Below are 13,631 nucleotides of genomic sequence, written 5' to 3'. Positions count from 1 at the left end.
CACATAATGAACATAAAATTAGGAACTAACAACATAATGTAAGACGAGAGCTAAAAGTCACTTAACATGAGATACGCACCTTTCCTAAAAAGACTTTCTATTTACACTTCACGTTTAAATAGTTTCTGCAATTGCAGGAATAAGACCTAAATTCATGCATACAAAAATAATGGAAGTTAGCCTGGCCTAGCGAGAAAAATGTCCAAATCAATTCAGCACTCGTACACCTAGCCTCAATATGCCATGTGGAACAAGACCCATGAGACTGCTAGCACCGAGCATCTTTTTAGCCCAAAAATGAGTCTTAAGGTGCGTACACACTACACGGTATGCTCCCTGAGCGATATCGTGTAGTGTGTCCCCGGCAGGCTGTGCTCAATGTCGTTCATGACATTGGGCACAGCCGCTGAATGAAATCACTAACGATATCGTTCAGCGCCGGGCTCTCTCCCCCATTCCCCAACATGCAGCAACCTGACGAGGTCGTCAAGATTGTGCTGCATGTTCAGGCGATGGACAATGTTGGAAACGACCAGCGGGAGTGCGCATCGATGGTCGTTTCCGACATAAGAGTGCACGATTACTGATCGATTGCACGATTACGATGTCGTAATCATGCAATCGCTCAGTAATATCGCCCAGTGTGTACCCACCATTAATCACAATGTAATGCGACAAGCATACACTAGGAGATGCAACTTGGATGCACAAGGAATCTGCATCTCTGTTTGCGACCGACTCTGTACATATACGAAGCACAACGGAACTTGGTGTGGAAAAAAGCAGCGGCTGCTGCATCGTACACAGATTCAGACACATTTTCGAGCGAAAAAAAACACCCAGTGCTAGCACTGCCACACAGGGCATGGCGTGCCAAGGGGGGGCTGTTTGGTGAGACTACAGCAAGAGTGTATGAGGACAAAAGTATGTTTACAATGCAATAAGTGTTTTGTACATATTGCCACTTTAGGCAATTTTAACATTAGTCTGCTTTTGCTAGAACAGATGTGTTTTGGTTTTGGATCTGAATCTGGTTTTGGATTTCTTCCTTGGTGTTTTGTTTTTAGATTTTGGCTCTGGATCTGTATTTAAAAAAAAAAAGTGATATAAACAGCTAAAACCACATAAATTTGGGCCTGTTTTTGTTCCTACAGTATTATTAACCTTAATATCAATCATTTTCAGGCATTTCTAAGCATTTTTAACCACCTCACAATATTGATTTCACAATTTTCACCTATACAGGCCATAGGCTGCAGCGAGCTGGCTGGCTAAAGTACGCAACAGCGCAGCAGAACAAACGCACGACAGTTTAAAAAAATATCAGAGATCTATGAAACATTGCCACATAGCAGCGACAGACAGGATGGCAGTTTAATAAACTATAATAATGTCAGTCGGCAATGCCCCAAACTGTGCCAAATGTAAAGGAAAAGTGCAAGATGGAATTGTCCCTCCCACCCACTCTTATGTGGGATATTAAAAAGGGAATCGGTATGATTTACCGCCGAACCCATGCCTGGCGGTTCAAATCCCTACAGCAGCAGCCCGACAAAGATGAAAATCCTGATCGTCCCCAGGTAAGTTTTCACTGACGTATTCTACCTCCTAACCCTCCCTTAGGGGTGCCTAACCGTAACCCCCCCTTCCCCGCCGCCTAAACCCAAGTCCCCCGGGGGTGGGTGCCTAACCCTAACCTCCCCCCAGGGGTGCCTAACCCTCCCTTCCCCCTAGCCTAAACCTAACCTCTCGGGGGGGGGGGTGCCTAACCCTAAGTCCCCCCCGGGAACCCTAAACCTAACCCAACCCAAACCCACCCACATGCAGCTATCCACGCTCTCCATCCCTTCGGTCGGGATGCCAGGCGCCGGTCTCCCGGCGTTGGTAAAATGACAGGCGTCTAGACACCTGTCATTTAACCCTTGCCGGGATTAAGCAGTCGGGAAGACAGCTGTCGGGATTAGGTCCGCCAGCTACATACCATTAAAAAGGACATGCAGTGTTTAACAAGCCAAGCACTTTAGCCACTAGGACTGACACTTTCATTGCTGAACACCTTGGTTTGTTTGGGCCCCCACAAAACATTTTTGGGAAGGACTACCTTCAATTATTAAGGAGGAGGTTGAGGATGAGGGTGTTGGTAGTGGAGATTGCATGTGCTGGTAGCTGATACTGGACTGCTTGTTATTAATTTACAAATTCTAATTTTGTTAAACAAGTTGCATGAACTCGCTGCAAATGACGTATCAGGGGGTGCCTAGATGGTTAACGTCCCTTCCTCTGCTAACTTTGGCTTTACAAATGGAACCGATGCCTTTACAACTGTTGTCAGAATTTAGATTAAAATAATTCCACACCCAAGATGTTGCTTTTCTGGCTTTCTTTTTATCATTAGCAAGAACTGCTGCTACTGGTGGCTGATTTACGCAAACCACATCCTTATCATCAACATCCACATTAGAGTCAGATAGGACACAAATTTCTCCCTCATCCTCCTTTTGCACTTCCTCCACACTATAATCCTACTTTTTTATTATTTCACCATCTAATACTAGCACAGCCGTCATGGCGTCAGTGATCCGCTGTGAAACTGGGTGACAGCTGTTATACTTCCTTCCTCTATCAAAAGGACTGTTTAATAGGCAATTGTTTTTTTAAATTACTTCCGATCACGAATGAGGAGGTTGATGATGATGCAGGTGTTGGTGTTGGAGATCGAAGGCGCTTGGATCCCACAGAGAGGGAGCAGGTAGGTGACACTGGACTTCACTTTGATATTTGATGAATGCGCTCCAAGTGACGTAACAAGGAAGAGGTTCCTATGTGATTTAGGTCTCTCCCTCTACTCACTCTTGCTTTGCAATGGTTACATATGGCTTGACAACTGTTGTCCGGTTTGGGGTGGAAATAATTCCACACGTGAGAAGTGGATTTTTTTGTCTTTTGCCCCGGCATGACAACAATGGGCTTTGGCTTTTTCAATCCATGGGCAACATGGCCTCCTCCTCCTCTATGTGCAATTCCACAGAAGCATCCTCACTGACTACGTCTGCAAGATGTTGACTGCCCTTCCCCATATTTACAGAGGGCACACAAATGTTGGAACTTGGAGGATCCTCCAGTATACTAGTATTTAGGTCTGGCTCACACATGGCAACCGCGGACACACTTGAACACTCCTCTGGTATTTGCGATTTTGATTTCTCAGGGCACACAGTTGTTTTTTCCAAAGGGCTATCAGAATCATCAGTCTTCCTAAAGAAAGGCCAAGGCCTTATCCTTACCTTGCCACTTTGTGTAGTGAAGGGCATATTGCCAATTTTTTGTTTATCTAAAAGGCAAATTTCCTTTAATCTTTTTTTTTTCTTAACTTCAGTACAAGTAGCTTTATCATATCGATGGCTTGACTTAAGCCCTGGCGCACGGGCCTTCATAGAGGACGAGGAAGTTGATGGCCTTGCACTGCTGGCGGCAGCTACAACATGTGGTTCTTGGCCTTGCTCTCCTGTCATGTGACAGCCCTCCATATTTTCTGCGGTCTTGAAGCAGTGTCACAAGCACCAATAGTGTAGCCAAGGTGCGGTTACAAAATTCACACGTGCAATCGTGCACACACACAAAAATATTAGACAAAAAAAAAAGACAATTGATTCTTATTATTTTTCAGCTCCAGAACTTGAGCCCAGAAAAAAAAAATATTATTACACAAAAAGATAACTTATTGTTTTTTTTTTTTGACTATTTTTTTTTTTTTTTTTAGGTTTGAGTTCAGAACTTGGGCCCAGATGGACGCAGCAGAGCCCAGATGTATTCTGCACCAGCCCAGATGGACACAGCAGACAGCATCACCAGCCCAGGACACAGCAGACAGCACAACACCAGCAACTCTCCCAGCCCTACACTACCCACCCTCCCTGTTCAGTTTCCACAGGAGTGAAATGGCGTCCACCGCATGGTCCCTACATACTACATTGATCATAGAGAAGTAAGCTTGCGAACCGCGAGATTTCCGACTCTATGGTTTTGCCTCGGTTTTGAGATCAGAGTCAGGCGGGAAACCCTGAGCCTGCTTGGATCAGACTCGGATCTGCTAAATTCGGGTGGGTTCGGATCTCCGAAATCCGAACCCTCTTATCTAATATAAAACTAGACCACCGAAAACAAGAAAAGTAAGCTTTCCAGGTGAGTGGCTCATGATAAGTATCTTATGTCCGTTCACTACCCACCGCAACAGCAAACATGAGATGCAGATACCTATTCATTCTAAGGCTCCATCGTGTGTGCTTTAATTAGGAAAATAATTGTTTCAAATACACAATCTCCTCTGGCAGAAATACATACTAGGGTGACATAGGGGAGAACTGTACATGTGCAGTCGGGATAAACAGAATCAAGTCATAACATAGCATACACTGTCCTTGCTCAAAGTCAAATCACATAGCTCAGGTTTTTCTCCCCTCCACAATGGCTAATAAGGCCTAAGGAAACCAAAGACAATTGACAGGTAATCAGACAGCAGACTTCGTACATAATTAATTCTCAAGGGTTCTGGTAACATTTTCAAACTCCCTGACTTCTGGACTCATATGCATATAGTGCAATTTAAAGCTCCTAACTCAGCAGCATCCTTACAATGTCACCTTCACAAAGTGTGACTCCAAGTTTAAAGTATATTTCAAGAAAGCACAGCTAAAATTCAATTAGCAATATAAATGTGTTTAGACAAAAAAAAATACAAAATGGTTTTTATTTATGTCTGTGCCAAAATAACATTCACCTGTTCCAACTGCTGTGCAGCACTACAGAGAAGCCACGATGGATGCAGAATTTCAAGGCCAAAGAGCCCATGCAAACCCACTTCTGGTTAACTAGATGCTACCAGAGCTTCAGAGTGGCAGGACCCCGATTTGGTTGCATGTTTTATCGAGTGAGAACTAGGGAAAATAGCCTACAGAAAAAAGGTAATGTAAGGCATATATATATTTTCCCTGTTCTAGTAACTAATATGCAAAGAATGAGATGAGTGAGTGGGTTCAGCATAAAGTCTTGCAGGAGATAAGAGCAGATGTGGACAGGACAGATCTATGCCATGGAAAGAATGGTATTACAGGTTGAGTCTCCCCATATCTAAAATGCTTTGGTTGGACCAGGGGTATTTTGAATATCGGAATATTCCATATTTTGGAATATTTGTATACCATATTGAAATGTCTTCGGAATAGGGCCCAAATCTAAACAAAGAATACATTTATGATTTATTTACACCTTATACACACACAGCCTGAAGGTAATTTTATACAATATTTTCAATAATTTTGTGGTTCAAACAAATTCATTTATGTTTCATATACACCTTATACACAAAGCCTATGTCATTTTATACTTTATTTTTAATAATTCTTTATCTCAGTCATGCTGAAAATATTCCGTATTTCGGAATATTTGTATATGGGAGACTAAACCTGTAGTAGGTACTTGTAGATGAGCAATGACAGGCTGAGAGAGCCATCAGTTATCGAGGTTGTATAAATTAGATAACCAGCAGGGCTTTCATAAGGAAACATATGAGAGAATGAGTAACATGGGTAATTAATTATAAAGAGCATATATACTAAAACAGAGCTGTACATTGAGGGGATCATGACAAACAAATTACATACTGGGGTGCCGCGGTGGCTGGTTGCACAGGTGGAAGGGGGAAGCCGGCACCCGGAGAAGCAAGAGGCTGCTGCTACCTCACTGTGAAGGGAGACCAGAGAACGGTCAGATCAACGAGGAACCCACCACCGAAAAGAAGGGTGCTGTGAAGGACCCTGAGTGCAGTTACCCGCAGCCTGATAGACGAAGATGTGTGCCTGCTGCAGGGAGAAGACTCCCCTCCCCATTAGGACCCCACTGCAGCTGTGGAGTCAAGACCCACTGCCGCTTAACACATGGCCGCTGGACAGGGGATTGGAGAGCTGCCTATCCAAGGAGTGCAGCCCAGTGTGGCTTTGCGTCCGGGCTGTGTCTGGATATCAGGAGGCAGAAGCGCCACAGCTTGGGGGGTAAGACATCTGGTGCCCTTCCTGTATCCTATCCTAGTGTCCTACGCACAATCCCTTGTCACTCCATTTCTCTAACTCTTCAGTGTGGCCTCTCTGCTGCCAGTTGGGATCTGGTGCCCAAGGTTCCGTGCAGTGACCCACCTTTGTTCAAGTCCTTTGGGTTTCTTCCCATGGGAAACATGGAGGGGGCAATGGGAGAGACATGGAGGGGGCAATGGGTAAGAATAGAGTTTTCCTCTTTTTTCTATATAAAATATTTACGTTATTTTGGCCCAACTACTTAAAACGGGACTGTTCAGTAATTATTTAGGCTTAGAGGGGCCTTGAAAAAATTATGGAGACCCCAAGGGTGCCTCAAACTCAAAGTTTGGGAACCACTGTATTAGCCCATACAAGGTATTGGGCGGAGTAAAGGCATTTCTTTATAAGTAAGCATATCAATACACAACAACATTTTATGAAGCTGAGCATACACTAGGGATTTCATTTTTAGTAAAATACTACTGGAATGTAAAACTGGGATGGAGCGGGTGGTGTTCCTCATGTTGCATGGCCATTTCCAATCCACAAGAGGAAGTTTATAATTACACTAGCTTTGTGACAGTGGAGGCTGGATCTCGTCCTATACTTTTAATGGAAAACCTTTTATAACCTTCCAGCTGAATTTCCATCAAGAAGCAGATTACTATTCGCATTTTGTCCACTGTGGGAAGGGGAGGCCATCCACAATTCCTCTTAAAAAGCAGCCTGAACATTAAAGAGAACAACTGTAAAGTTATTTAAAAGAAAGGAAGGTTTCTAAAGTGTTCAGGGGTTACATTTACACAGTGCACATCTCCGGATTCTCCAACTTTTCTTACACCTAGGAGCACTTCTGTTTGCAGAGGACTGGTTAAAGGCCAGGCACCAGTGCAGCATGCGTCCCTCGCTCATATCTACTTGCAAGCCCATGGAGGTGCAAGCAGAAAATAAGCCATTGTAATTGTTGTTACATCTGCAGCATACATGTCCCAAAGTTGGTCACATAAATCTTCCCCAAAGTGTGCACTGGACAGACTAGTACCAATTCAAGGTTGATTTGCTTTAATAAAGTCCACTGTATTGCTAAATTATAAAAACTAAACCATATTTCATAATGCTATACAAAAAATACAATGAAATCCTGAACTTAGCATTGGATACTAAAGGAATTATGTTCCGGATTATAAGCAGTGTGACAATTAACATTAACAGTTTTAAAAGCAGCATAACCACCTAGGAATCTCCACTCCCCCCCCCATCTTTTTTTTTCTGTCCCTCAAAAGCAAAACACATACATACTTTATCTAAATCTACTTTCTAGAAAGAAAGGTAAGACAAGAAGAGGTAGGGCAGGGTCAGAACCTGCAAACATTAATACCCCTTTCAAACGAGAAGAAAAGTTCTCTCTATGTGGGGATTTAGTCCAGAACCCTTTAGACACCCCCCCCCCCCTCTAATGACTAATCAGTCCAACAAATCTTTAAAAAAAAATAATAAATAATGAGAAGACCCCAAAAATGACATGTCACGGCGAAAATGAAAAAAAAGTGTTGAATATGGCTAAAAAGTGGGGGGACTGGTACTTTGGGGGCTATATGGATGGGACAGGTGTTTTGGGGATTGCACGAGGCTGCAGCAGGTGTATTTTTCACATTTTTTAAATCTTCATTTCAAATATGCTAGTACCCATTTTCATGTACCCAAAATATGACCTCGGTACTTATTTTTCGGAAAAGAAATTGCTTTCTATAATTTTTCTGCACTTATGCATAGTAGCATATAAACAGACAATTCTGACACTAAGAACACAAAACACTCATTAGGGCTATTAGAACACTTCTATATTGATTTCTACTGTTAGCGCAGCTTTTTCTAGGGTACAGACTGATTTCCACAAAATCTTAGGGACTTTGCCAGTTTCGCGTCTTTTGGAATTGAATATGGAGCTAAGCGGGAGCGCGCATGGAAAAATAATCACCTAAAAACAGGTGAATGCGGCGAAAACATCGTGGCTCGGCTTTTCGCGGCTAAATGAAATTGGCCCTAAGCGCCATACTTTGAGTATTCTCTGGTCATCCAGGGAGAAAGGTAGGGCTGGCTGTAATAGAGGACCCTGGTCAGGCTCTATCTACGTGCAATTGTGCTATTAGCCACAGGAGAGAATACATCTAACTTGACTCCAGAAAAACTGCAACAATTATTTCAAGTGGATTTATAAAGCGGTGCGATTTGTATAATCCGGAGGACAAAGATTATATTGATTTTTAATACGGTAACATAAGCTAGAAAATATATTTGTATCCATCTCTGGACATTAAAGGAATACTCACTTGAGCTCTGCAAAAGTAACATTATTAATCAATCTCTGCGTACTACATGGGTTGGGTATGGGATGCCGGCGTACAGGATCACGCCGGAATGAATCACGACGCCGGCATTATGACTAGGTTACCATTCCGACGGCTCGAGGTAAGTATACCTAACCCTAGCCTAATCCTCTCCGGTGCCTAAACCTAACCTCCCCCTAGTGCCTAAACCTAACCCTCCCCTCCCCGGTGCCTAACCCTAACCCTCCCCTGCTACATTCAGGCGGTCGGGATGCCGGCGTTCTGACCGCCGGAATCCCCGCTGTTGGTATATTGAACTTATCCCGTGCTACATACCAGGTTTACATTGCCCACTCCTTATGTTATAACACAAGATACTGCATAGCTAACACACTCTTGTAGCAATTCCAATATTAATATTTTTATGTGATTGATGCATTCAGTAAGACTATGGGAATACCCCGTTGAAGTGGACAACCATTTTTTGTATTCAAATATAATTCCATAAAATTACATTTAAATACATTAATGCACAGGTTTGGAACATAGCTTTGAGGATACATCAGAGCAGCTTAAATTTTCTTCATAACAAAGAAATCTGACAAGCCATGAATGAGTTGGGGGCCACAGGTGAAGGGCTCGAGGGACAATATGTTGCCCTGCACAGCCTTGCAGACTCAGGGCAGTTGTTGTAGGATTATACATTCATATTACTGGCTGTGAGTTCTGAATCAGAGTACTGCAGGGGAGAGTTTTTTTGAACAGCAAAGTTACATTTACTAATTAGCGTTTTCAAAGCTACTGCATCTTCAGCGGCTTTGAATGCTGGATTTAAAGAGGTAATTGTATTAAATACAAAACCAAGCATAATCTGTATTCATTACAATTGCCCCCTTAAAATCCATCACAGGTGCCGGATGCGGACAGAGGAGGTGCCCGGGCAGGGGAAGTGGCATTGGGGGCGGGGGAGAGTGCCAAGCAGGGGACACTACAACGGGACAGGAGAAACGTTGTCCATCACAGTGCAGGGGCGGTGTCAGACTGCAGGGCAAAGATCCCTCCCCCTGTATAAAAGCACAGGCGCACTGTCCAGGCGGGAACAGTTGCCTGAACTATTTAGAGAGTGTAGACCCTGTGTCCACTCTCTGTGGTTGGAGCTGGAAAAAAATAAAATAAAATCTGTGGGGACAGTATCTGTAGAGCTGCTGTAATAAAAACTACATTCTGTGTAGCCTGCAACTTGCAATATGTATCTGAGGGCTGCATAAAAAAAATATGTTGTGTAGCCAGCAAGTCAGTGGGGACAGTATCTGTGGAGCCTACAATAGAGGCCAGTATCTGAGGGCTGTTTAAAAAATATATTCTGTGTAGCCTGCAATAGGTGCCAGTATCTGAGGGCTGTTTAAAAAGCTGCAGACGACTTGGCCTCTAAGAAGAAGAGGAGAATATATAAAGTGTTATTTCAAGTTTAAATCATTATAAAGGTCAGGAATTTAAAACATTATTGTGAAGGCCCCCACCCAGCTACTTACTGATGCCACCCAGATGGGAAAAAATTTCTGGGAAGAAACACTGTGCAGAGTTTACTGATAATTGCTCAACTCTGAAATATCAGAACTGCGTACAACTCTGAATCAAGCCCTTTTTCCCCATTTTATCAGGCGTTAAAACTGTAAAATGGAAAGGAGCCTGGTACTCTCAAATTGTCACTAAGAGGGGGGCCAGAGCATGCTCTAACATGAGCTTAAATGTTGCTGGTACCTAGGCTTGTCTTCTGCAATAAGGAAGAAAACAAAACATATTACATGCATGGTTTAAATTACTTATGCTGGCCATACACGCTGCAATTATCGGGATGATCCGCCCGATATCCGGCGGATCGCCGCGATAATTGTAGCGTGGGGTGGGAGGCGACCAAGGGTTAAATATTGCTCGGTCCGGGCATGGCTGGATTGTCCCAGCATGCCCGTCCGATGCGATATTTACCCAGTAACTGTCGGTCGCATCGGGCAGTGTATGCCCAGCGCGGCCGACAGACAGACATTTCCTGTGTTCCTTCCTAAGGAAGGAACAGGGAAATGTCTCCTCCCACGGGGGCGGAGCGCAGATGTCGGGCTATACACTGTGAGATTTCTCTCAGTGTATGCCGGCGACATCTGCGGCTGGCAGCCGGCCAGATAAAATGTCTGTCGGTCTGACAGGCATTTTATCTTGCAGTGTATGCCCAGCATTAGCCTTTATAGAGGTTGGATGTTTGGATTCATCATGAAAATTGTAATATCTTTAAGTATGTAATAAATAGAAGAAAAAAAAAAGTTGAAAAAATTCCTAAAATAACTACATTAGTCTTAATTTTAGCACCCTGTACCTATCACAACTCATGCAGTTTTCTCTTTCCTGTCTGGATGTCACACTCATAGGGATCTGATAGGGGTTGTGACAGGTGCAGGGTGCTAGAATGAAAACAGTTACATATAAAAGGATAATTTGTTGAGTTTTAACTCTTCATGAAAGAAGCCAGAGATTTGCTATATCCTATGTGCAAGCGTCAGAGTTTACAAAAGTAATTGATTAAAAACGATTTACAGTCCTAGTAGATTTAAAGATAAAGCAGTTAATATTAACACTAATAAATCAACTCTTTAATGACCACTTCTACAGTCACAATCAACTTTCGAGAATACCACTAACATTTTTGGGATGTGTCAAATATTTTACAAGATTGTAAAGAACTAATTACCTTACAAATATTATGTTTGTTGATAATCAGTATGTATAAATACCATAATTAAAAAGGGAGTATTTTTCTCATTGTATTATTGCATTATTAAGATAACAGAGTAGCTGTATCATCAATACAGTTATAATTAGAGGAATGATATAAACACCCATATCCGAGTACACGCACTATAGTTACCTAACTGTTCTATGACATGCTATTTATAAAAACATTGAGCTTTTGACACTCTTACTATGGTACTGAAGGGATTGTACAAGCCTGTAGCCGAAAGTTGGATCTATGAACTTAAGACCAGTTTATTGCTGGCCATACACCTGCGCGACCAGCATCAGATCAGATTCACCATCCGACTCCCCGGAGCTCCCTGGCAGTCCCGGCTGCATATTTTGTTGTAGGATGGATCGTGTGCCTCACGCCCTCATCAGGGATAAAGTAATTGAAATTACTTGAATGGATGCACGATGCATCGCATGCACAAAATAAATGGTACTATCTGCACACGATAGGATGGAACATATGGCTGCACATCTGATCGTACAATCAGTTTTAGGAGCAAGCATCAGATCGTATCTTACTCCAAAAGTACACGATTTTTCACAGGATCCATCGTAAGACTCGTCGAAAATCGGGGCAATCGGCCTGAAATCGTGCAGGCGTATGGCCAGCAAGTTCCATAGAAGCCTCTTTTCACCCATTTCTTCCAGCAATCAGTCTGATTTATCATTTGACTACATTCCCATCACAACACTGCCCCAGTCACATTCACAGAAGAACCTTTTGCAACAACCCTATGTTGTCCAAGTAACCCCTATACATATCATTCCTCATTTCTGTTATACAATAGGCATTTAAACTAAAGTCATCTTAATATGTTTCATTTGTAATGAGTACATATGAATTGTCTTGCATAGTTTACATCAATGAATAAACAACCAGTAGCTTTGGATTTCCAATATAAAAGTGTGCTGAAAGTGTTCTATGGCAGCTGCGCTGACCCCTCTAATTCACAGACACCTAGTAAATTATAAATTGCTTTGAAAAATAACATGGGCAAAGTAAAAGCGTACATGACTGCTTTGAAATGCGATTTCTCTTCATATTAAAACAAAGTAATTCAAGAGTACTGAATACATATGATTCAAAAGTAAACATTTAGAGAAACCACAGACTGATTGATGAAATTAAATTCCTGATTTGCGGTGATCATGATTTGTGTTGGGTTGTTCAAAGAGGTGCATAGGTTTTACTTATCTCTTAAAAGATTTATTTAAAAAAGTAAAGCATTCATACACAGCATTAGGAATGTTTCCCAGATAAAATAAAAACCCTCATAAATTTGGGGTTCTGATCAGATACAGATCATACAAAGCTATTTGAGCTCCTTTGTAGGAACCATATACACAGAGAAACAGAGAGGGTGACCTACTTCCAGGCTCCAGGTAAAACAGGCACATTACAACATGTAATAACCAGGGTTATACACAGAGAGAGGAGGCCCAGCAGTATGTTATGATAACAAGACCTGACATCAGGCCAAGCTGTGTGACCAGCACTGTGTGGGGAGAACAGGTCAGCAGTGCCCAACAATGTGTGAGGACATGACAGGGTGTGTGTGTGTGTGATGATGGGAAGCTGCCAGATGGGGTGCATACACAGAAATGCCATAGCAGCTGGCCCAGGTGAGACCCCGTCACTACTGGCCGCAGCATACCCTTACAGATCACAGCGGGGAGATGGTGGGGGTTGTAGTTACAGTAGAAGTGCAAGCAGCGTGCAAGGTGTTAGGGCCCCCTGTGGCCCCATGGCACTTACCTTTAGCCTCGCAGTCAGCGCAATACTTGTTGTCATCCTCCCGCAGCATGCGGGACAGGATAGCCTGGTGCTGTTCGTTCAGCTTCTGGGCCTTCTCCCTCTCAGAGCGGGTGGTCATGCCTGCTGGTGGTGGAGCTAGATGCGTGTGACAGGGCGGTGAGAGCGGTTGCGGGGCCGGTTGCACGGCGGACGGCGCATACAGGGTGGAGGTAATCAGAGCCCACACACAGCGCGGATAAACTACACACACAGGCTGTGGCTCAGTCTCACCGCTCCGGGCACACACGCCACTTCCGGGAACCTCACACCGTAACGCCGCCGCTATCCGCCCCCGCCAGCCAATCAGGCGCTTACCGGCATCACTCTGTCACTCACACTGCATATGGCTCCACCTTTTCCTGCGCAAACCCCGCCCACTATATCGCCAGGGCTCTCAGCTGTGACAGGGTATGTGGGCGGGGCTTGCCGCTGACAGGTACGTGTAGGAGTGACGCACAGACACACCTTTCTGACGTGTCCGAGAGACGGATCAGTTGGCCCGAGCTGGCAGTGTGCCCATGCCTCTTCCTACCGAACTCCGGGCCAGGGCAGTGTGCCTACCTACCTAACTACAGGGCAGTGTGCCTACCTACCTAACTACAGGGCAGTGTGCCTACCTACCTTTCTAACTACAGGGCAGTGTGC

The 13,631-nt window shown here is 43.7% G+C and overlaps 1 protein-coding gene across 2 annotated transcripts in view; it reads right to left on the bottom strand.

The window, feature by feature from the left end:
• The window catches only part of SMAP1 (small ArfGAP 1), a 388,489-nt gene extending 375,178 nt beyond the window's left edge, over positions 1–13,311 (bottom strand). For both annotated transcript variants that reach the window (XM_088471186.1, XM_088471189.1), the window contains exon 1: positions 12,948–13,311. In XM_088471186.1, coding sequence (XP_088327312.1) covers positions 12,948–13,065 — 118 coding nt within the window. In that variant the 5' untranslated portion in view covers positions 13,066–13,311. The remainder of the gene's footprint in view (positions 1–12,947) is intronic.
• Positions 13,312–13,631: the final 320 nt, after the last annotated feature.

The sequence above is a fragment of the Taudactylus pleione genome, unplaced genomic scaffold (assembly GCF_031769625.1).
Source record: "Taudactylus pleione unplaced genomic scaffold, aTauple2 ptg000015l, whole genome shotgun sequence".
Taxonomy (NCBI): domain Eukaryota; kingdom Metazoa; phylum Chordata; class Amphibia; order Anura; family Myobatrachidae; genus Taudactylus; species Taudactylus pleione.
The sequence above is the reverse complement of the archived record's forward strand: the minus strand, read 5'-3'. Positions and strand labels throughout refer to the sequence as shown.